The 25,751-nt window shown below is 36.7% G+C and overlaps 1 protein-coding gene across 4 annotated transcripts in view; it reads left to right on the forward strand.

The window, feature by feature from the left end:
- Positions 1-25,751, forward strand: part of PLA2G4A (phospholipase A2 group IVA) — a 159,332-nt gene that overhangs the window by 13,503 nt on the left and 120,078 nt on the right. For 3 of the 4 annotated variants that reach the window (XM_059904193.1, XM_059904228.1, XM_059904212.1), the window contains exon 2: positions 12,056-12,158. In XM_059904193.1, coding sequence (XP_059760176.1) covers positions 12,126-12,158 — 33 coding nt within the window. In that variant the 5' untranslated portion in view covers positions 12,056-12,125. Of the gene's footprint in view, positions 1-11,070; positions 11,221-12,055; positions 12,159-25,751 lie in introns of all 4 variants that reach the window. The other variant, XM_059904202.1, reaches the window with a different exon arrangement.

The following is a 25,751-nucleotide window of genomic DNA, read 5'->3' on the forward strand; positions in this document are numbered from 1 at the left end:
ACCTGGTTGAGAGTGGCGAGATGAGTTCAGCTGTTTCCCTAACTGGGTGAACTCTCTAGGTTTGTTTATATCTTTAGACCTCAGCTTACAAATTTGCACAAGGTCTGTCTAGGTGGTGATTATGACTGTTTCTTCCAATTCCAAAATTTTCTGACCTTAAAATACAGCCAGAGTGGCTGCTTGTTTTTGGCCACTGAAGAGGTGAAACGATGGAAAATAACAGCAAACTGGAAGGTCGGAGAAAGAAAACCAGAAAACTGTCTCTGGAGTGAGGAGACATTCTTGCTTTGTCTGTCATGCAACGTATGAAACTGGGCCAGCCAGTTTTCTGGCCCTTAAAATAGGTTTATCTGGATTTGTACTTCCCAATTGTGAAGTGGTAAAATAAATTATATTATGCATTGTGTTTCATTTATGTACGCTGTGTGTGTGTGTGTGTGTGTGTGTTTCTGTGCACTTTCAAAATAACCAGATGGGGATGAGGGAGGCTGGTCCATCTAAATAATGCTGTGCTCTCTCTTCTTCTTTATCTCCTCACAATCCTAGTTTAGGTGCCTGTTGTATGATATCTGGACTCCTCTGGCTGGTTGCCCTTCCCTCCTCAAATGCCACCCTTCTCCATTAACAACTGTATGCATCTTTGTTTAACTGTTATATTTATATTATTGAACTGTGTTATAGACTGAATTGTGCCCCTCCCCATTCATATATTAAAGTCCTAACCCCCAGTCCCTGAGAATGTGACTGTATTTGGAGATTAGGCCTTTAAAGAGGTGATTGAGTTAAAATGAGACCCTTAGGATGAGCCCTCATCCAGTTGACTGGTGTGATTATAACAAGAGGAAATTTGGGCACCCTAAGAGACACTAGGGGAGCATGGGTACAGAGGAAAGACCATGTGAGGATTCAGGGAGAAGATAGTATCTTCAAACCAAGAAGAAAGGCCTCAGAAGAAACCAAACCTGCTGGACACTTTGATCTTAGCCTTCTGGCCTCTAGAACTGTCAGAAAATGTTTCTGTTGTTTAAGCCATGTAGGTTGTGGTGTTTAATTATAGTAGCCCTGGCAAACTAATACAAAGTGTCACTTCCACCCTGCCCCCTCTCTCTTCCTGTCCTTTAGAGGCTTTTGTAGAATGGCAGAATGATGTAGAAAGAAAACCTGGTATGAGTCAGAGGGTCAGGATTCTAGGGCCAACTCAACGTTTCTCACCCAGATGACCTGGGGAATGTTGCTTAGTCTTTCTGGGAGGCAATATTCTCTTGTAAAGTGTGAGTAAGGGGGACCATCTGCCTCAGTTTGAGTTTTCAGTGATTTTTAGACAAATCACTCACGCTTTGTCTCTAAAATGGCATAATAATCCCTCTCTTATTACGAAGACAAAACAAGATGGCGTATATAAATCACTTAGCACAATAACACTGGCATCTGGGAAATGCATAACGTGAACTTTTGAAATTAAGCGTTCAGATTAGTAATTGCTGAGATATCTTCCAGCTTGTCATTCCAGGTTCTATAATTACGCTGTACTTCCCCTTGATTATTTCTCAACCCAAAACCTCGTCTATGGTCTAATCAGTTTTCCCCAGTAGTCCATATAAATTCCAAGTTTCTTCATTCATCCTTTAGTAAATAGTAATTGGGCGATCACTCAGGGCCCAACAAGAATACAGGGAGAAGGAGACAAAACTTCCCTCTTGTCGTTCACAGCTAGAGGAGACAGACCCTCTAAATAATGGTAATAGAGTACATAACACTGCGGTAGGAGATATCAAGGAGAAATGCAAGGGTCCTAACCATGTAGATAAAGAGATGGTTTACTTCAGAGAGTGAGTTTATACAGAATCCTCAAGGACAGGAAGAGACTATTCTGCACAGAAGGTGTGTGGAGGAGAGAGTTCCCTGGTGGTCCAGTGGTTCGCCTTTCACTGCCAAGACCTGGGTTCGATTCCTGGTCCAGGAACTAAAATCCCACAGGTCACATGCAGCGTGGCCAAAAAAGAAAAGGTATGTGGGAGAGAGGTAAGGAGGGTTTTGGGTGGCTGGGTGGCACCGGTGAGAGCCTGAGATGGGACGGGGCATCTCCACTGTGGCTGCAGCTTGCTGATCATGGCCTTTTCCTAGAGCACATGTTTCTACCCCCTTTTCTAGACATCTAGGCCCTTTTGTGGTTTCAAATATCAGCTCAGGTATTTGCCTTTTCTAGCAAGCCTTGTTTATTTTAAACCAGTTGAATCTTTCTCTGCTCTGAAACTCCAATAGATATTCCATATATATTTGTCAAGTTAAATAATGAACTTTCAATAATACAAATTTGAGAGATGAAGAAGCAGTGTCAGTGGCCTAGGAATAAAAACAGAGTGGAAAAATTCAATTCAAAAGGAATAGTGTGGATGGACATTAGTGAGGGACCACACATCTCACTGTGGGACCTGAGAGGCATGTACCATACTCTTGGGTTCCTGGCTTGAGAAATAGACCCAGTTCATTAATCTGTGCCTATGTATCTGATGGCATGCTTGTCTATTTCCTTGGGAACAGGGCAGTTCTCTTAATAGGTTTTCTGTATTAAACTTAGGGTACAGCCTGAGAGACAGTTCTAATATAAAGCAGCTCATGTACTTAATTCTTATTGTTTCTTCATTCCTCTGTGCCTGTGGATGATATCAAACTCTTTGCTTAGCCTACGTTTTAAAAAAGCAACAGCAAAATAATTTAAGAATTTAAAACTTTATTAATGCCCTAGTAACTTTAGTAATGCCTTGGTATATATGAATGATGATGAAGGAAACAATAATGCACTTCATGCCTTCATGCTTTTAGAACATCTTTCTATATCCAAAATAATGGAGAAAGCTTTGAATTTTGAAGCAGATAAATCAGAGCCATATATATATATACACACACACACATATGTTTGTATATATATATATATATATATATATATATATATATATATATATATATATATATATATAAAATGTAATGATCAGGAACAGCAGGATCTTTAATCTCTATTAAAACTCATTGTTGAGTGTGATAAAGTACACAGTCTTTATAAAATGTGCTCAACAAATTTGCCTACTTGAATTTCTTAGAAATCTCCATAGAACCAAATAAGTCTCAGGAACTTGGGGGAAAGCATCAGTTTCCTAAAAAACAATAACAAATGATAATTTTGTATATTTATGACCCACTAGGTACGATGCTTAATGACTGACATACTTTTTCTCATTTCATCCCCCCACTGCCTCTGTGAGGTGCGGGGACCATTTCCCCTATTTTATAGAGAAAGAAACAATCATAATTGTTTTGGGGCTCCATGAACTGCACCCATATAAGACAGCAAACTTAACTGATCAATGTTGTGTGTGTTCTGATGCTCCATCCATTATCTGTTCCCCATCTCTCTCCCTCTCTTCAGGCCTTCCTATTCCCTAAGACACAACAATATTGAAATTAGGCCAATTAATAACCCTACAATGGTCTTTAAGTGTTCAGGTGAAAGGAAAATCATGTGTCTCTCATTTTAAATAAAAAACTAGAAATAAGTTTAAACTTAGTGAGGAAGGCATGTTGAAAGTTGAGATCAGTCAAAAGCTAGACCTCTTGTACCAAACAGTTAGCTAAGTTGTAAATGCAAAGGAAAAGTTCTTGAGGAAATAAAAATGCTACGCTAGTGAACACAAGAATGATAAGAAAGTGAAACAGCCTTATTGCTGATATGGAGAAAGTTTTAGTGGAATGGATAGAAGATCCAACTAGCCACATTTCCTTCAGCCAGAGCCTAATACTGAGCAAGGCTCTAACTCTCTTCAATTCTATGAAGACTGAGAGAAGTGAGGAAGCTGCAGAAGAAAAGTTTGAATCTAGCAGAGGTTGTTTCATGAGGTTTCAGGAAAGAAGCCATCTCTAAAACGTCAAAGTGCAAGATGAAGCAGCAAATGCTGATGTAGAAGCTGCAGCAAGTTATCCAGAGGATCTAGCTGAGATCATTAATGAAGGTGGTTACACCAAACAACTGATTTTCAATGGAGATGAAACAACATTCTAATGGAGGAAGATGCCATCTAGGATTTTCATAGCTAGAGAGGAGAAGTCAATGCCTGGCTTCAAAGTTTCAAAGGAAAGGCTGATTTTATTGTTAGGGGCTAATGCATCTGGTGACTTTAAGTTGAAGCCAGTGCTCATTTACCATTCTGAAAATCCCAGGGCCCTTAAGAATTATGCTGAATCTACTCTGCCTGTACTCTATAAATGGAAACACAAAGCCTGGGTGATAGCATATCTGTTTAGAACATGATTTACTGAATATTTTAAGCCTATTGTTGAGACCTACTTCTCAAAAAAAAGGATGCCTTTCAAAATATTACTACTGCTCACTGACAATGCACCTGGTCACCCAAGAGCTCTGACAGAGATGTACAATGAAATTAATGTTTTTATGCCTGATGACACAACATCAATTCATTTGACTTTCAAGTCTTATTCTTTAAGAGGTATACATTTTTGTAAGGCTATAGCTGCCATAGATAGTGATTCCTCTGATGGATCTGGGCAAAGGCAATGGAAAACTTTCTGGAAGGGATTCACCATTCTAGATTCCATGAAGAACATTTGTGATTCATGGGAAGAGGTCACAATATCAACATTAAAGGAAGTTTATAAGAAGTTGATTCTAACCTTCATGGATGACTTTGAGGAGTTCAAGATTTCAGTGGAGGAAGTAAATGCGGTTGTGGTGGAAATAACAAGAGAACTAGAATTAGAAGTGGAGCCTGAAGATGTGACTGGATTTTGGCCATCCCATGATAAAACTTGAAAGGATGAGGAGTGGCTTCTTATGGATGAGCAAAGAAAGTGGTTTCTTGAGGTCGAATCTACTCCTGGTGAAGATGCTGTGAAGATTGTTGAAGTGACAGTAAAAAGTTTAAAACATTACATAAACTTAGTTGATAAAGCAGTAGCAGGGTTTGAGAGGATTGACTCCAATTTTGTTTTGTTTTAATATTTATTTATTTAATTTTTTGGAGGGGGCTATGTCGGGTCTTAGTTGTGGCACACAGGCTCAGTAGTTGCAGCATGCAGGCTCTGTAGTTGTGGCACGTGGGCTTTCTAGTTGTGGCCTGCGTGCTTAGTAGTTGCAGTGCGTGGGCTTGGTGGCCCCGCAGCATGTGGGATCTTAGTTCCCCAGCCAGGGATCGAGCCAATGTCCCCTGCACTGGAAGGCTTATTCTCAACCACTGGACCACCAGGGAAGTCCCTTGACTCCAAATTTGAAAGAAGTTCTACTGTGGGTAAAATGTTCTCAAACAGCATTGCATGCTACAGAGAAATTCTTCTTGTAAGGAAGAGTCAATTGATGCAGTAAACTTCATCGTTGTCTCATTTTAAGAAATTACTACACACACAAAAAAGAAATTGCCATAGTCACCCCAACCTTCAGAAACCACCATCCTGATCAGTCAGCAGCCATCAACATCGAGGCCAGACCCTCCACCAGCAAAAGATTATGATTTGCTAAAGGCTGAGATGATGGTTAGCCATAAAGTATTTTGAATTAAGGTTTGTACATTGTTCTTTTGGATACAATGCTACTGCACACTTAATAGACTACATTACAATGTAAACATAACTTTTATATGCACTGGAAAACCAAAAAAATTTTGTGACTCTGTTTATTGAGATATTTGCTTTGTTGTGGTGGTCTGGAACCAAACCTGCAATATCTCTGTGGTATACTTGTGATAACCTCTTATTTTCCTGTTGTCCTGTAACTCTAGGCAGGGAAAGAGAATGACAAAACACTCTAGTCTGTGTTTTTGTTTGTTTGTTTGTTTGTTTTTCACCTTTCCCAGAGAAGTCCATCTTGCCCTGACAACGTGACTAACAGGGTTTTGGACAGACCACACAATATGAAGCATTCACTGAAAGGCAACAGTTGCATTGCACAGGCCAGTGTGTGTTGGAAAGTGTATCTGCATTTCCCTTTCATTAGTGTTCAGGAAGTTTCAAATTACAGGGCAGCCAAGGAAAAAAGAAAGAAAGAAAGAAAAAAAAGAAACTATGAGCTTCATATCTCTTGCTTCAGACTTAAAAGACTGTACACTCACCAAGACTGGTTATTCAGCTTAGTTATAAAAAACAAAAAACCCCAAAACTGCTGTTCTATGAGTATTCATTCATGATATCATTCATGATACATCATTCATGATAGTGGTTATGCAAATTAGTTGCAATAATGTCTCCAGGCTAAGCTAGTTGTTTGGGGGAAGATATTTTCCCAGTATTTAATGTGGCTAGGTGGACAGAAATGCCTTAATTTCACAGAAACCTAAAATATCTACTGTTACTATTAACAGTTTAGGGGGAAAAAGGATGAATGGGTGCCCATTTGTAACTGGAACTGAAAATGTCATCACTGTCTGGCAATAATGACCAATGATTTTATTCTGAAGAAAGTGGACCTTACCCAATAATTTTCCCATATGACTCCTTTGTTACTTCTTTTGAACATAACTTTGGAATGAAAATTGTACATATAAATTACATCTATCCTCGTGTATTGGACTTTTAAACTAATTTTTTATTTTGAAATAATTTAAGGTAAGAAATTGCAAAAATATGGGACTTCCCTGGTGGTCCAGTGGTTAAGACTTTGCCTTCCAATGTGGAGGGTGTGGGTTTGACCTCTGGTCAGTGAGCTGAGATCCCACATGCCTCACAGCTGAAAAACCAAAACACAAAACAGAAGCAATATTGTAACAAGTTTAATAAAGACTTTTTAAAAATGGTCCACATCAAAAAAAAATTGCAAAAAAAACTTCCATATATTCTTTACCCAGATTTCCCCAATATAATATCTTAAATAGCCATAGTACGTTATCAAAACCAGGAAACTGACATTGGTAGAATGATATTAACTAAACTACAAACCTTATTTGGATTTTATTAGTCTTTTGTATGTATTAGATTTTATCCAGCCTGACAACCTCTGCCTTTTGATTGGAGGGTAAAATTCATTCACATTTAATATTATAGTTATCCCCCCTTATCTGCAGTGGTTATGTTCCAAGACTCCTGGTGGATGCCTGAAATCTCAGGTATGCTGCATCCTACATATATTATGTTTTTTCTTATACATACCTATGATAAAGTTTAATTTATAAATTAGGCACAGTAAGAGTTTACCAACAATAACTAATAATAAAATAGAACAATTATAGCAATATATGTAATGAAAGTTATATGAATTTGGTCTCTCTCAAAGTATTTTATGGTACAAATTTAATACCTTTTCCATCTTAGCTAAGCACCTATCTGCACTGTGGCAGTAACTTTTGCAGTTTGAGGTATGACAGCAAAACTAGCACGGATTTCTTTTTTCTTCTTCACAGTTTCACAGATAAAAGATTCCTTCTTACTGTAGGTCTTAGCACCCTCAACATACAATTTTTTTTTCTTTCCTTAAGTTGAGAACATTCACCTTTTAATTTATAGGAAGCACTTTACAGTTTCTCTTTGGCATATCCGAATTGCCAGCATCACTACTCTTGTGCTTTGGGACCATTATTAAGTGAAATAAGGGTTACTTGAATTCAAACACTGAGATACTGCAACAGTCAATTTTATAACCAGGATGGCTACTAAGTGGCTAATGGGTAGAATACTTTGGACAAAGGGATGATTCATATTACGGGTGGGATTGAGCAGGATATTATGAGATTTCATCATGTTGCTCAGAACAGTGCAAAATTTTAATCTTATGAATTGTTTATTTCTGGAATTTTCCACTTAATATTTTTGGACTTCAGTTGACCACAGGTAACTGAAACTTTGGAAAGGGAAACAGCAGATAAGAAGGGACTACTATATTATAGTTATGGTTGGATTTCCATCTGCCATTTTGCTTTCTGTTTTCTATATGTCTCATTTCTTTTTTTGTTCCTCTGTTCCTTGTGTTAAGTTGGTATATTCTAGCAGACCATTTTAGTTCCTTTGTTGATGTTTTAACTATATTTTTGAGTGATTTTCCTAGTGGTTACTCTAGGAATTATTTCTAGGTGCACCTTAATTTATTATAATCTACTTTATGCAAATAATAACTTAATTCCAGTAAAATATAGAAACTTTGCTCTAATATAGTTCCAATCCCTCCCCACTCCTTTGTGCTATTATTATTATATATATTAATTCTATATATGTTGTAAACACAACAATACAGTATTGTAATTTATTGCTTTACATATTCCATTTCTTTTAAAGAAGATTAAGAAGAAAAGAGAAAAATTGTATTTATAAAATGTTTTATATTGATGTATTTATTTACAATTTCTTTCTTCCTATGGATTCAATTACCATCTTGTGTTCTTTCCTTATTCCATTATAGCCCCAATTTCTTCCCCTCTTTTGTACTATTATTTTCATATATATTACATCTTTAAGTCCAACAACACAATTTTATTATTATTATTTTATGTAATTGACTTCTAAATCAGTTAAGAGAAGAGAAAAAAAAATATGTATTTATACCATCATTTAAAATTTTCTATATACTTACCTTTATCAGTGCTCTCTATTTCTTTGTGTGGATTTGAGTTACTATCTGGTGTCACTCCCTTTCAACCTGAACTTTTTCCACTATTTCTTGTAATGCATATCTCCTAGCAAAAAAAATTCTCAGTCTGTATTGATGTGGGAATGTCTTTTTTTTTTCTTCTTTTCTTGAAGGATAATTTTATTGGATATAGTATCCTTGGTTGACAGTTTTATTCTTTCAGCACTTTGAATATGTCATCCAATTGCCTTCAAGCTCCATTGATGAGAAGTCATCTATTAATCTTATTTTGGTTACCTTGTACATGATGAACCTTTTTTCTTCTGTAACTTCCAAGATTTTTTTTTTTTTTTTTTTTTTTTTTTGCTTATTTATTTATTTTTGGCTGTGTTGGGTCTTCGTTTCTGTGCGAGGGCTCTCTCTAGTTGCGGCGAGCGGGGGCCACTCCTCATCGCGGTGCGCGGGCCTCTCACTGTCGCGGCCTCTCTTGTTGCGGAGCACAAGCTCCAGACGCGCAGGCTCAGTAGTTGTGGCTCACGGGCCTAGTTGCTCCGCAGCATGTGGGATCTTCCCAGACCAGGGCTCGAACCCGTGTCCCCTACATTGGCAGGCAGATTCTCAACCACTGCGCCACCAGGGAAGCCCCCAAGATTTTATTTTATTTTTGTCTTGGATACTCAACAGATAGAATATGTCTATGTTTGGATTTCTTTGTATTTTTCCCACTTGGAATTGGTTGAGCTTTTCAACATGTTTTTAATCAAACTTGGGAAATTTTCAGACATTATTTCTTCAAATATTTTTTCTTTCCTTTTTTTCTCTCCCCTCTGAGATTCAACTTGCATATACATTAGTGTAGTTGATGTTGTCCCCAGTCTTTGAGGCTTTTTCTTCATTATTTTAATTTTATTTTTCTGTTCTTCAGATTGAATAATCTCTATTGAGGCATCTTTCAATTCACTGATTCTTCTGCAAGCTCACATCTGTTTATCCTCTCTAGTAAATTTTTCAGTTATTTTTAAAATTAATTAATTATTATTTTTTTTGGCTGTGTTGGGTCTTCATTGCTGCATGCGAGCTTTCTCTAGTTGTGGCAAGCAGGGGCTACTCTTCATTGTTGTGCGCAGGCTTCTCTTGTTGTGGAGCACGGGCTCTAGGCACATGGACTTCGGTAGTTGTAGTACACGGGCTCAGTAGTTGTGGCTCACGGGCTGTAGAGCGCAGGCTCAGTAGTTGTGGTGCACGGGCTTAGTTGCTCCGCGGCATGTGGGATCTTCCCCAACCAGGGCTCGAACCTGTGTCTGCTGCATTGGCAGGTGGATTCTTAACCACTGTGCAACCAGGGAAGTCCTCAGTTTATGTTTTAACTCCAGATTTTCCATTTGGTTATTTTTTCTAATGTCTATATTTCTTTATTGCTATTTTCTATTTGATATGTTATTGCATCATACTTTCCTTTAATTCGTGCTTTCCTTTTGTTCTGTGAACGTATAACAGATGCTGTGAAATATTTCTGATGTTCATAATCTGGGGTCCTTCAGAGATAGTTACTTTGACTGCTTTTTTTCCTGTGTGTGGCTCAAGAGGTCACAATTTCCTGTTTTTCTTTTTTGTTTTTAGTGGTGTTGTTGCTGAAAACTGGGTATTTTAGATTATATATTATAGCAACTCATGGATTCTGATCCTTTCTCTGGGAAGGCTACTGTTGCTGTTTATTTGTTTGTTTTAGTGACTTTCCTCAGCTTGTTCTATGGAGTCTTCCCCTACAACGTTCAGACTCTGTGTCAGCTCAGTTATTTTCCATTCTTGTTTTTATTTTTAAACTTAGTAAGGTAGGAAAAGAGATACCCCTGAATGGATTTAAAGAACAAAAGGATGTTGCTCTAGGATTAAGTGCCATGAGTGATGTTTTTAAATATCTATTTGCCTTGTAGTTTCTAACCTAATAGACCTGGGCAGTTAGCTGTTGTACACATGCTTCCTACTTTTGGCTTTAATATATAGAGAGCCTCTATCCAGGTCTTGATGCAGGATATGGTAGTGACAGTAGTAGTGGTGAATAGTTGGGTGGTAAACACAGGGGTTATGAATGGAGTTGCTAGAAATGAGAAGAGGAAATAAAGTTGCTGACACCAAACTTTGGGCGCCAGTAACAAATTTCCTCTAAACGCTTTGAGTACTAGTCTTACACCTTCTGGAATTTCACTTATTCTGTTTTTTTTTTTTTTTTTTTTTTTAAATTAGAGAGTGATATTTAACATCCTTTGACATTAAGGATAGTTAGGAATGAAAAAGAGAGACATCAAAAGAGAGTGTCAGTGCTAGTCTGTGAATTTCCTTCATATATAAACCTGACATAATGTAATATCCATCCATCCATCCACCCATCTATCCAACAAATATTTATCCTGAACCTACTATATTTTTAGGCATAGTGCTAGGCAGTAGGCATGGATAACTCTATGAACAAGATAAATGTGGTCACCGACTTTATGCATCTTTAATTCTCTCAGGAAAGGCAGACATTGTATAAGTGGAATGAAAGGCTTGAAAGAGAAGTACAAGGTATAAATGGAACCAGTAACAGGCAGACCAAACATACTCTGAAGGTCATGGAAGGCTTCTCTGTCGAGGTGACATTTAAGCTGTGTCCTGGAGAATGGGTGAGCTATATCTAGATGAACAGTTGCCTACAAGGCTGTACATGATCTGTCCATGCCTATTATTTCCAAACTCATCATAAGCTATTTTCACTCTTGCTCACCATTCACTAGCCACTTGTCTTCTCTCAGTTCCTCAAATTGCCCGCCTGGAACACTATATTCTAAATTCACTCCGCCTCACCGTCTATAGTTAGCTCCTTTCCAGAGATCAGTTCTCAGGTTATTCTCTAGTTCCACTTTTTTGCTTGTTCCCATCATTTTGTACAGCACTGTTTCTAATTGTTTAATATTTCATTTAGCTTCTTTCAAGTTAAACTGGTACTTCAGAATGAACAAACATTTCTTTTAAAACATCAGCATTAAAATTAAAATTTAACATGAATATGTTTTTAAAATTCTTAACAAATAGCTAAAGCGAAAAATGTTCCTTTTTTATTGTGAATTTGTGTAATACTGATCCAGTTAAGAAAACAAACAGTGGCATGTGGTTTTTAAATTATAAATAGTACAAAAACAATTTTAATTTTCTGTAATTTCAATATATTTCTCATGAAATACTTGGCAAATGAAAAAAAAAAAAATCCTGGAGTTTCCCAATAATTACTCACAGAATAAATTTGAACAAAGAAATATGGAAATTAAGAAGTACTATCAGAATATGTTTATCCTTTCTTAAATTATGTGAGTATACCCATGCATATAAACAATTAGGGAGCTCAATCTAACTGGTTCCCTTGGGTAGAGTTTTACTTCCTAAGGTTCACACCCATTATCATCTAAATCTTGGGAATACATCCAAGAGAAGGCTTAACAATAAGGATTGTTTATTTTGTAGGTTTTAAAGAAGCTAGAGTGCCAGAGAAGACTTTTGAAGTGTGAAGAGATTTCCTGTAATTGAAACCAACATGTCATTTATAGATCCTTATCAGCACATTATAGTAAGTCATTTACTGTTTATATATTCTTCTGGGAGGGGGCAGACATACTTTTGTGCATGAGTATTGGTGCTGTTGCTAGTAAAGTATAAAACTCTATGAAAAGCCTTGCATTTTTTATGAAAATCATATGAACTTAGTGTGGTTCAAATAAGGTAGAATCTGTAATAAAAGTAACTCATCTCCTCTTTTTATCACTGTAAGTTTACAGAAAAGAGGGACTTGGAGGGAAATAATACCAAAACATATGTAACAGTATTGAACATTCATGGAACAGTAAAAAGTGTAGTTATCACTCAGCAATTATCAGCCTGCACACTTCACATGAATTGAAAGAGAGAAGATAAAATAATTATTGAGTTAAGGGCTATATTTTGGTATGCATTTTCAGAGTAATTAATTTTGTAAACTCTCCCTTAGTTAGATGTATTTAAGGAAACTCTTTTATAGGTGGGCAATTTTTAATAAAAAGTTGAATAATTCAAATTTTGGTATGTAATTTTCCAAACCCCGTTGGAAGTGTACACTCTCTCTTCTGATCAAAAAAGCAGAGGAGAAAAATTTCTTTGCTGAATTTAACACTTGAGATCCAGTTAGATTTATATGGACTAGAAATAGTTTTTATGGATATTAAGGAATAATACAAAGCCTCATTTTTATTCAGAATGAAACACTCTTCTCTTACCCTACAGCCCTTTCGAGCTGCCATCCTCTTTCTTTCCCTGCTTGGATAGCAAGGATTAATGTACTATAATTTTTTGTAGTTCTTTCTTCCTTTCACAACTTGAATCATTGAAAACTGGACTCAGGTTTTCTACTTTATGAAAAGGTCTCATCAAGGGCCTCTTTGGTGCTGAATCAAATAGATTCTTCAGGTCCCCTCCCCCACCCCCATCTCTGCTGGTCATTCTGCTCTTCTTAAAACTCCTTAAAAGTTTTGTTTTTTTTTTTTTTGCAAGCTTCTCTTAACGTTTGACTCCTTTTTTAAACCGAGGCATAGCATATATAAAGTGCATAAATTTTAATTGTTCAGCTTGATGGATTTTTACATATGTATTCCACCCATGAAACCATCATACAGACAAAAATACACATTATAAGTACCCTGGAAGAGTTGTTCAGGTCCCTTCCAGTCAATAAACTCCACAAAACTAACCAATATTTGTCTTCTATTACCAAAGATCAGGTTTCCTGTTCTTGACCCTCATGTAGATGTCTGCATTCAACATTTTGTCTGCGAGATTCATTCATGTTATTGTGAGTAGCAGAATTCCACACTTCTACGTTGCCATGTAGTATCTCATTATCTGAATACGGTATACCACAAACTATTTATCTAGTCTACTGATAACCCTCATGTCCTCACCAAATGGCAAGGGTGCCTTTGCTAAATATCAGGCAACCATATATGTGTGGCTTGGTTTCTTTTCTGTTCTATTGGTCTATTAGTCTTTGTTTGCCCCAGTACCAATCTATCTTAATGTCTATAGCTTTGAAATGTGTCTTTATGTATGGTAGTGTAAATCCTCCAACGTTTTCTTCTTCAAGATTGTCTTGGCTTTTCTTAGGCCTCTGCATTTCCATATAGGTTTTTAAATCAATTTGTCAACATACACACACACACACAAATGCTGGGATTTTTATTAACACTGAAATTATTCTGTAGATGGGTTAGGGGAGATGACATGATAGTAATATTGAATCTTCCAATCCATTTACAATCATGAAACTAATGTTAAACTAATGTTTCACTAGAAACTAAAAAACTAACGTTGTATTTATATGGAAATACAAGTGTTTTTTATAGACCCAGTGAACTTACAGAATTTCTTTATTAATTCTAATAGTTTGAAGTTTTTTTAGATTTTCAACTTACACATTCCTGTTATCAGTGAATAATTCCAGTTTTCCTTCCACCGTTATGGTGCTCTGTAGATGAATTTAAACAATGAAGGTAGGTGCAGATTAGTTTTTTCTTACCCTACCACCTCAAGAGAGATGGATAATTTCTATAACTCAGAGAATTCAATCAAAGTGTTCATTCTTAAACCTTAACATGAAATCTGGCACTTGAAACTGAGAAGGAAGATAAGGTTAAGGTGTATAGCCCTGAGCTTGAGACAAAGACCAATAATAATTCTAAATCTTAACATTTATACTTTCAATTCAGTTTATCTCCAAATCTATTTTAATATTTTTTTCTGAGCACTTATCACCATTTATTGAATGCCCATTGTGTACTACTCCCTGTCAGTAGGCACTGGGAAATCAAAATAATCCTTGAATTGAGCTTATGTCTAGCAGCAAAATAATTTATAATAACCGTAAGGGCTCTGATAGGAGACAATGAAGATTACTCTGGGAATATACAACATGAATAACTAATAACAGGGATCCTTCTGGAATTCCTAAAGGAAGTGACATGGAAGCACAGACCTGAAGGTTTAGTAGAAGTTAGGTGAAGAGAGAGAAAATGACTTTTCTGGATTGGGAAAAGCATATGTGAAGTAGTCTGGAGGTGAGAAAGTACATGATGTAAGGAAATGAAAGAATTTCGGTATGGCTGGAGCATAATACATTTCAAAGAAATTATTATTTCAAATGACCTTCACTTTTCTGCCTAATATGACCAGGCCTTATTACTAACTGCTATGCAGGCCTCACATGTCTCATGTCAGATGACTGTGTTAACCGGCTATTTAGTTTCTTTTTTTAACACGGCAGAGCATATTTAAAACCAAATTGCATCTGGACGTTTTAAGACTCATTTCTGTCACCTTTTCTTGCAAATTTTGTTAACTATAGACAAATATTTAGGCCATAATAATTACCTATGTGGCATCTTAATATGATGAAGCATGCTAAAACCATATATCTGTATCACATTTTTCCTGACCTTCTCCAGCATCAGAATTGGACAATCAATTAGCGTTCCGGTGTATAGCCCTTTTCAGTGAGAGGGTCCTATGAGCTTTATACTTTCATTCATGCTTGTTTTTGCTGTGTGTGTGGAAAAAAACTGTGCATGTGTGTGTGTAAATTGTTTTAGTGACAAAATTTCCTGCTCTAGTTTTCACAGAAGGATACTTTTCAAAATATATAACCGAGAATACTTTTATTAAAAAGGAAAGATGGGGAAAACTGAGCCAACTTACTAGTAATGAAGGGTGCCAGACAGGCCGACGCAGTTTTGTCTGCCTCAAGGCGGTGAAGACTGGACTCATCCTCACCACACCTGTAATGCAGGGACATGTTGGAGAATCCTGTGGGCTGATGCAGCAAGTTCTCTGGTTTCCAATGGTGCCAGGTTTTAAGAATGTAGGAGAAAATGGAGTAATACATATATGGCACAATGCAGTTCCCATAGGTCTAGAGTTGTTCTGAGGTACTTTCCATTCTGAAGGGTATTTGTGTCTCCAGAATCTACTGAAGTTCTTTTGGACCAGGAAGATATCAATATTGCAAAGATAGATCAAATATAAAATACTTATAAAAAATTTCCATCTTTTTACTCTGAAAAGATGAGTCACTTCCCTGGAGTGAAAAAAAATCTAGAGCTCTTCCCACCACCAATTAGCAATGGAGGGCCACTGCCCCACATCCAGGGAAAACTGAGGTTGTGTCCACACTGAGGTCAACCACCTGGGTATGCGAGCATGACTGCCTGCTAAAATACAGGGACATTTGAAAAAGGTCATTGTAGGATGACTGGAAATGTTACCAAAAAAGTAGAAAGCTATTATTCTAGATTATTATGGAAACATGGGGGGGAAAAAAAAAAACACTGGAGTAGGTAATCAAAGAACTAGTGTTTTAGTGGTAGTTCCAGACTTTAGTTACGTGCTCTTGAGCACTTAAACTGACTTTTAGCTGCTTCATATGGAGTATGAGTAGTACCTGCTGTGTCTGTTCCACGGGGCTTTTATAAATAATAAATCATTATGTACACAAGCATTCTTTAGAAACTTAATAAGGTAGGATATTTCTAGGGGGCATCAGAAGGTGAGATAGTGCTGCTGGGAAATCAGAAATATAAAGGTGACAAAACTATTACAAAATCACAGCACTGTGCACAAAGGAATAACGAGTTTTATGGCAAATAGCATATTTTTTGTGAGCACTAACAAATTCTAGACAAGTGAGGAAGAGGGCAGTTAGGAATAAGCTTCTAACCTCTTCCTGATACCAGCCATTCCCTGCCACAAGCCTCTAACCTGAGGCAGAAGTACACACATTTAAAGTAAGGTCCATATTTCTGCTTCTTCACCACAGAGCACAGATTAGAGATCCCTAGAAGGTCACCAAGTTTACTTCTCAGTTCTTGAATTTCGATTTGGTTCTCTTTTAAAACTTCTGAGCCATTTTTTATAGTTTCCAGTTTCATGTAGTCATACTTAAGTTTGACTTCCATTTCCTTAGACATGGTAAGTGTAGTGTGGCTGTTTCATGGAGGGGGCTGTTTCTGTGCCTGTTAATTAATTGTGCTGGTTTGTAGTCTTGGTGTCATACCTCCTTGTGTTCCTAATTATCTTTGATTTTGCTTAACATTATTATAATGAAAAATTATCTATAGAAATAATTCTTCAGAATTTTATTGGTTTCTGTCAGGCTGCTCGGGAAGCTAGCAGTCTGGGACAAATATAATCCTAGTTTCAAGTCAATTGTTTTCTGGGTCCCCTGGATGACACTAAAAGAGGCTGCCAGTATGTGGAGGGGCTGTTCATACTTATTCCTATGGTGCAATCTGTAGAGTTTTAGGCTTGAAACAAGGGAGTGGCTTACTAGGGTCCTTATCCTTAGAAGGGTCCTAATCCCTCAGCCTCCTCCTCTCTGGATCAACAAATGCCCCTGTGGCAAAACCTGTGTTTCTTTGCTCCCCTTGATCTCTGTCCTGGGAGTTAAGGCCTTCCCATCTTGTTACTTCTTTGTTACTATATTAATCAGGGTTCTCTGATTGATTAGAAACAGAACCAGTAGGAGGTAGATAGATAGATAGTTAGATAGATAGATAGATAGATAATGTCTTAATTCATCTGGGCTGCCGTAACAATACCACAGACTGGGTAGCTTATGAACAGCAGAAATTTATTGGTCATACTTATGGAGTCTGGGAAGTCCAAGACTGAGACACTGGAATGGTTGCTTTTGATGAGGGCTTTAGCCACGGTGTCCACAAGGTGGAAGGGGCAAGGAATCTCTCTGGATTCTTTTATAAAGGCACTTATCCATTCATGGGGGTTCCTTGCCCCTCCCAAATATCCCATCTCCTAATACCATCATCTTTGGGGGCTTAGGATTTCCACATGTATTTTGGGAGGACACAAACATTCAGACCATAACAGATAGATTGATCTAGACACGAGATTTATTGTGAAGAATTGTCTTATGAGGTTATGGAGACTGGGAAGTCCCACAGTCTGCCATCTGCAAACTGGAGACCCAGGGCAGACAAGGGTGTAATTCAGTTCAAGTCAGGAGATAAAATGAGATGTCTCAGCTCAAGCAGTGAGACAGGAAAAAAGGGGGCAAATTCCTCCTTTTATTCTTTTCAGGCCCTCAACAGATTGGAGGCCAACCCACACTGGGGATGGTACTTTCCTTTCCTGAGTCCACTGATTCAAGTGCTGATCTCATCTGGAAGCACCCTCATAGACACACACAGAAATAATGTTTAAACTGAGCACCTTGTGGCCAGTCAAGCTGACAAATAAAATTAACCATCACAGTTACTTTTAGGAAAATGTTTACTTATTTTGTAAAACCTTATCCAGTTTTTATTTATTTTCTGTGGGAAGTGGTAACCCAGATTATTTAGTCTGCCATTATCACAAGTGGAATTCAACTAATTCTTTTGCTCTAAATCAATAATGCCTCTAGATAATTCCAAGAAAATAGATAATCATCTCATCTTAAAAGATTTCCACAGATGGTAAAATTATCCCCCAAACTTGAAGTTCAATATTGCCTTATGTGAAATTCTAATATTGGAATCTGGATTTGTATCAGGAGACCCTTGAAAAATCCCATGTAGTTGGTAATATTATAATTGCCATTTTACAGATGAAGAAACCAAGGCTGAAAGGGGTTCCCGGACCCAATTCCAACATGTGCGTGGAGCCTTCTTTACACCAACAAGCAATTCTTGGAGACTGGCAGAGTGACGAAGAATTCAACTCAATTCTATAATTATAAAATATATAATTATAAAATTATATTATAAAAAAATATATTGATATATATTTGATCATCTGAATAACCAAATATATATTTTTCCTACAAATCACAGTATTGCAAGGGTAGAAAACCGAGATAGAGAATATAAAGCACTGTATTGTAAATACCCTTCTGACTCATGTCTGTGTCTTTTAATCACTTTTCACTTAATGAAAAGAACAAGTAAGACAAAGAGGTTTTTAAGAAGTCCCTTAAAATAAGGATATATTCTCCAAAATAGTAAGTATATCCATATTTCCAAGTTTGTTAGATCTACTAATTTAAAACTCACATCTGAAAATCATCAATGCAAAGACATCTTAGATTTTAATGAACATGACATATCACCTAGGTCAGTAATTCTAAACCAAGTAAGTATCTCTGCCACCCAAAGGACTTTAAGGATGTATGGGGAGAATTTTTCAAGTGCACATGCTACTTCATGTGTTCTAGTGAGCCCCTCCAGGAGGGCGAAGGTATACCTATACTTCACAGGCCTTAACTCAGCCATAATTACTCCTAGGAGGGTGTAGATTTTTTCAGGATTATTGTGACCTGAAAACTGGGTTCACCTCTTGGTGGGTGTCGAACCAAAAGACACAACCAAGCAAAAGATCAAAAGAAGAAAGGATTTATTACTTGCAGTAAGTAAGGAGAACACAGGGGATCTTTCCCAAAGAGCTGTCTCCCAAACAACAAAGTCAGGGAAGTTTTAAGCTAAGGGTGCATGCATCTTCATGAAGGGGCTTAAGCAGAGGAGAATTCAGTATAGAATTGCAGAAGAGGTCAACAGAGTCCAAGCTTTAGTTGATTGAAGTCACGAAGGTCAGAAAAGGTCAACATCATCTTCCCCTAGGTTCTAGTTGATCTGGTGGTTGAGTGCTTCAGGCTTATCTTTACCATTGAAACAGAACTGGGAGTACTTAATAACTGATATATTATCTTTGCTTTTGTTATTTCTCTTGCCTGATGACAATCCTTTGTCTCTTCATTCTTTTTTTCTCTTAAGATCATTAATTACTGAGACCTGTTCAAGGACAAGCATTGTGGCCAGGCTTAGATCTCAAAATGGCTTAGGCCAAAAATGGCTTCTCTTATGTCATGAAAGCCATACCTAGTTCTCTTTCTCCAGGGACCCCCTACCCTATCTGCTTACAGTGTTGAGGGAAGAAAAAAACTAATGTTAAAAAAATTTTTTTTTGTGGTAGTATAGCTGCTTAATTACCATTGGACTAGAATCTATATCAATTAAAATTTAGGTGTTAAAAATTTGGGTGATTATTTATTTTGGGTATCTTGAAGATATTAGAGTCACATTCATGGTGAATATGTCATTAAATGAGTATTTTAGACCCAAGTTATCACCATCAATTTTTTTTTTTTTTTTTTTTGGTACTGATTTCACTGCTAGAGCAGCCCCAGTAATCCTGATTAAAATAGGACCTAAAATCTTCTAATTTCCGTGAAAATGAACTCTCTGTTTACTTGAATATTTAAAGATACATATATTATAATACAATGTTATTACTATATTTGACAGATGTACTTATTGTGCAAATGGAAAATTTCTTGTTCACAAGGGAGAAGAAACTTAAGTCATATTTCTGATTATAATTTTCTTTAATGATATTTGCTAAAGTTAAATTCTGTTGCCAAATTAGGTGGGTGTTTTGGACATATAGCCAATTTTGGACATTTGTACATATAGCCCATCCATGACTGACAGTTCTTAAAGCAAGTTTAGATAGCACTGTTGATTTTCAGTAGAAAAACTGATTGCTCTTTAAAAAATGTGGGAGAATAGTAGCATGATGTTTGTGCCTCTTAAATGTATTAGAATGAAACCACACCAGGAAGTGACACTGAAAATAAGTATCTTATCTAAAAAAGTATCTTCACTCTTGGATGACATCAAAGCAGCCGTTCTTTTTAAAATTGCTGATATCTGTTTGAAGCTGCCTGTTGGTGATTATGGTGATCTCTGTATTCAGTAATGAGATTCTGTAGTCCTTATCGTACTAACAGTCTTTAGTTTTAATTTGAGTTAAATTAGGCAATGGCAGTTGAATAGAAAAATAATATTTGTATGCAGAATCTACCTTCTCTTCCATCAGATTTGTTTTATGATTGTTCTTTGGTTCTTCTTTGTAACAGTAGAACTTTCAACAGAATAGGACAAACATCAAATTGATTTTGCATAAATTGACTGGTTCTTTTTTCCAGTGACCAATCATTTTAGTTACAGACGTCAATATAATTCTCCAGAATGAATTTAATGCAGTAGCAGTTTTCATGATGACTTGAAATTGTAACTGTGAAAAAAAAAAGGGTCATGATTTTCACCATGAAAAAGATTATGGATAAAGAAAGACACTCAGAGTAAGGTAATTCAAGACCTGAAGGCAAGGCTTAATCTTGTTGACTAAATCAGGGTATTAAGCTTATATTTGACATCTCAATTTAAATATGGCATCTCTTTTTGTCAACTACCAAGTAGCATTGTGCTGAGCCATTAGGTTCCCCCCTAGGGAACACTGGTTTTGTATTCAGTAACATTATTTCCTCTGGCACCATCCCTGAGACATAACCAAAAGTCACTTATCCAAGTCGGAAGCTAGCCCAGTCCATACCAGTTTGAAATTATATGTGATATTGGCTCCAGGAAACATGGCTCTTTACAGCACTTAGAAAGAGAGGGGCATGATTTTGATAATCCTGTTTTGAAGTAGTTTACACGTCACCTGAAGATTTTTAATGTTTCCAAAATTAACTTATAAAAACCAAGGGAAAAAAAAAAACAAACCAAGGAAGTGGTCATTTTGCTCCTTATTTCCTGTGAACAGTACGCAAGTTCACATTCATTGTAGTTAGGCAGACAGAATTGAGGCTGATGGAAATAAAAGCAGATTAAAAATGGAGAGTTGAATGCTAGAAAAAATAACCCAATTACTAGAGAGACTTTATTTATTCATTCATTTATTAATTCATCATTTATTTACTTATTTGTTTAAAAATCTTTATTGGAGTATAATTGCTTTACAATGGTATGTTAGTTTCTGCTTTATAACAAAGTGAATCAGCCATACATATACATATATCCCCATATCTCCTCCCTCTTGCATCTCCCTCCCACCCTCCCTATCTCACGCCTCTAGGTGGTCAGAGAGCACCTAGCTGATCTCCCTGTGCTATGCAGCTGCTTCCCACTAGCTATTATTTCACACTTGGTAGTGTATATATGTCCGTGCCAGTCTCTCACTTCATCCCAGCTTACTGTTCCCACTCACCGTGTCCTCAAGTCCATTCTCTACGTCTGCGTCTTTATTCCTGTCCTGCCCAAAGGTTCTTCAGAACCTTTTTTTTTTTTTTAGATTCCATATATATGTGTTAGCATATGGTATTTGATTTTCTCTTTCTGACTTACTTCACTCTGTATGACAGACTCTATGTCCATCCACCTCACTACAAATAACTCAATTTCGTTTCTTTTTATGGCTGAGTAATATTCCATTGTATATATGTGCCACATCTTCTTTATACATTCATCTGTTGATGGACACTTAGGTTGCTTCCATGTCCTGGCTATTGTAAATAGAGCTGCAGTGAACATTGTGGTACATGACTCTGAATTTTGGTTTTCTCAGGGTATATGCCCAGTAGTGGGATTGCTGGATCATATGGTAGTTCTATTTTTAGTTTTTTAAGGACCCTCCATACTGTTCTCCATAGTGGCTGTATCAATTTACATCCCCACCAACAGTGCAAGAGAGTTCCCTTTTCTCCACACCCTCTCCAGCATTTATTGTTTGTAGATTTTCTGATGATGGCCATTCTGACTGGTGTGAGGTGATACCTCATTGTAGTTTTCATTTGCATTTCTCTAACGATTAGTGATGTTGACCATCCTTTCATGTCTTTGTTGGCAATCTGTATATCTTCTTTGGAGAAATGTCTATTTAGATCTTCTACCCATTTTTGGATTGGGTTGTTTGTTTTTTTAATATTGAGCTGCATGAGCTGCTTGTATATTTTGGAGATTAACCCTTTGTCACTTACTTCATTTGCAAATATTTTCTCCCCTTCTGAGGGTTGTCTTTTCATCTTGTTTATGGTTTACTTTGCTGTGCAAAAGCTTTTAAGTTTCATTAGGTCCCATTTGTTTATTTTTGTTTTTATTTCCATTTCTCTAGGAGGTGGTTCAAAAGGGATCTTGCTGTGATTTATGTCATGGAGTGTTCTTCCTATGTTTTCCTCTAAGAGTTTAATAGTGTCTGGCCTTACATTTAGGTCTTTAATCCATTTTGAGTTTATTTTTGTGTATGGTGTTAGGGAGTGTTCTAATTTCATTCTTTTACATGTAGCTGTCCAGTTTTCCCAGCACCACTTATTGAAGAGGCTGTCTTTTCTCCATTGTATATTCTTTCTTCTTTCGCCAGAGATAAGGTGACCATATGTGCGTGGGTTTATCTCTGGGCCTTCTATCCTGTTCCATTGATCTATATTTCTGTTTTTGTGCCAGTACCATACTATCCCGATTACTGTAGCTTTGTAGTATAGTCTGAAATCTGGGAGCCTGATTCCTCCAGCTCAGTTTTTCTTTCTCAAGATTGCTTTGGCTATTTGGGGTCTTTTGTGTTTCCATACACATTGTGAAATTTTTTGTTCTAGTTCTGTGAAAAATGCTACTGGTAGTTTGATAGGGATTGCATTGAATCTGTAGATTGCTTTGGGTAGTATAGTCATTTTCACAATGTTGATTCTTCCAATCCAAGAACATGGTATATCTCTCCATCTGTTTGTATCATCTTTAATTTCTTTCATCAGTGTCTTATAGTTTTCTGCATACAGGTCTTTTGTCTCTTTAGGTAGGTTTATTCCTAGGCATTTTGTTCTTTTTGTTGCAGTGGTAAATGGGAATGTCCCCTTAATTTGTCTTTCAGATTTTTCATGATTAGTGTCATTAGTGTATAGGAATACTAGAGATTTCTGTGCATTAATTTTGTATCCTGCTACTTTACCAAATTCATGGATTCGCTCTAGTAGTTTCCTGGTAGCATCTTTATGGTTCTCTGTGTATAGTATCATGTCATCTGCAAACAGTGACAGCTTTATTTTGTCTTTTCCGATTTGGATTCCTTTTTATATTTTTCTCTTCTCTGATTCCTGTGGCTAAAACTTCCAAAATTATGTTGAACAATAGTGGTGAGATTGGACAACTTTGGTTTGTTCCTGATCTTAGAGGAAATGGTTTCAGTTTTTCACCATTGAGAACAATGTTGGCTGTGGGTTTGTCATCTACGGCCTTTATTATGTTGAGGTAAGTTCCCTCTATGTCTACTTTCTAGAGAGTTTTTATCATAAATGGGTGTTTAATTCTGTCGAAAGCTTTTTCTGCATCTCTTGAGATGATCATGTGGTTTTTCTCCTTCAATTTGTTAATATGGTTTATCACATTGGTTGATTTGCGTATATTGAAGAATCCTTGCATTCCTGGGATAAACCCCACTTGGTCATGGTGTATGATCCTTTTAATGTGCTGTTGGATTCTGTTTGCTAATATTTTGCTGAGGATTTTTGCATCTATGTTCATCAGTGATATTGGTCTGTAGTTTTCTTTCTTTGTGACATCTTTGTCTGGTTTTGATATCAGGGTGATGGTGGCCTAGTAGAATGAGTTTGGGAGTGTTCCTCCCTCTGCTATATTTTGGAAGAGTTTGAGAAGGATAGGTGTTAGCTCTTCTCTAAATGTTTGATAAAAGTTACCTGTGAAGCCATCTGGTCCTGGGCTTTTGTTTGTTGCAAGATTTTTAATCACAGTTTCAATTTTAGTGCTTGTGATTGGTCTGTTTATATTTTCTATTTCTTCCTGCTTCAGTCTCAGAAGGTTGTGCTTTTATAAGAATTTGTCCATTTCTTCTAGTTGCTTGTAGTAATCTCTCATGATCCTTTGTTTCTGCAGTGTCAGTTGTTACTTCTCCATTTTTATTTCTAATTCTATTGATTTGAGTCTTCTCCCTTTTTTTCTTGGTGAGTCTACATAATGGTTTATCAATTTTGTTTATCCTCTCAAAGAACCACCTTTTGGTTTTATTGATCTTTGCTATTTTTTCCTTCATTTCTTTTTCATTTGTTTCTGATCTGATTTTTATGATTTCTTTCCTTCTGCTAATTTTGGGGGTTTTTTTGTTCTTCTTTCTCTAATTGCTTTAGGTGTAAGGTTAGGTTCTTTATTTGAGATGTTTGTTGTTTCTTGAGGTAGGAGTTTATTTCTGTAAACTCCCATCTTAGAACTGCTTTTGCTGGATCCCATAGGTTTTGGGTCGTGTGTTTTCATTGTCATTTGTTTCCAGGTATTTTTTGATTTCTTCTTTGATTTCTTCAATGATCTCTTGGTTATTTAGTAGTGTATTGTTTAGCCTCCATGTGTTTGTATTTTTTACAGATCTTTTCCTGTAATTGATATCTAGTCTCATAGCATTGAGGTCGGAAAAGATACTTGATACGTTTTCAATTTTCTTAAATTTACCAAGGCTTGATTTGTGACCCAAGATATGATCTATCCTGGAGAATGTTCCATGAGCACTTAAGAAGAAAGTGTAATCTGCTGTTTTTGGATGGAATGTCCTATAAATATCAATTAAGTCCATGTTGTTTAATGTATCATGTAAAGCTCGTGTTTCCTTATTTGTTTTCATTTTGGATGATCTGTCCATTGGTGAAAGTGGGGTGTTAAAGTCCCCTACTATGATTGTGTTACTGTCGATTTCCCCTTTTATGGCTGTTAGCATTTGCCTTACATATTGAGGTGCTCCTATTTTGGGTGCATAAATATTTACAACTGTTATATCTTCTCCTTGGATTGATCCCTTGATCATTATGTAGTGTCCTTCTTTGTCTCTTGTTATAGTCTTTATTTTAAAGTGTATTTTGTCAGATATGAGAATTGCTACTCCAGCTTTCTTTTGATTTCCGTTTGCATGGAATATCTTTTTCCATCCCGTCACTTTCAGTCTGTATGTTTCCCTAGGTCTGAAGTGGGTCTCTTGTAGACAGCATATATATGGGTCTTGTTTTTGTATCCATTCAGCCAGTCTATGTCTTTTGGTTGGAGCACTTAATCGATTTACATTTATGGTTATTATCGATATGTACGTTCCTATTACCATTTTCTTAATTGTTTTGTGTTTTTTATTGTAGCTCTTTTCCTTCTCTTGTGTTTCTTGCCTAGAGAAGTTCCTTTAGCATTTGTTGTAAAGCTGGTTTGGTGGTGCTGAATTCTCTTAGCTTTTGCTTGTCTGTAAATGTTTTAATTTCTCCGTCAAATCTGAATGAGATCCTTGCTGGGTAGAGTAATCTTGGTTGTAGGTTTTTCCCTTTCATCAT

Source organism: Balaenoptera ricei, chromosome 1, assembly GCF_028023285.1.
Source record: "Balaenoptera ricei isolate mBalRic1 chromosome 1, mBalRic1.hap2, whole genome shotgun sequence".
NCBI lineage: Eukaryota > Metazoa > Chordata > Mammalia > Artiodactyla > Balaenopteridae > Balaenoptera > Balaenoptera ricei.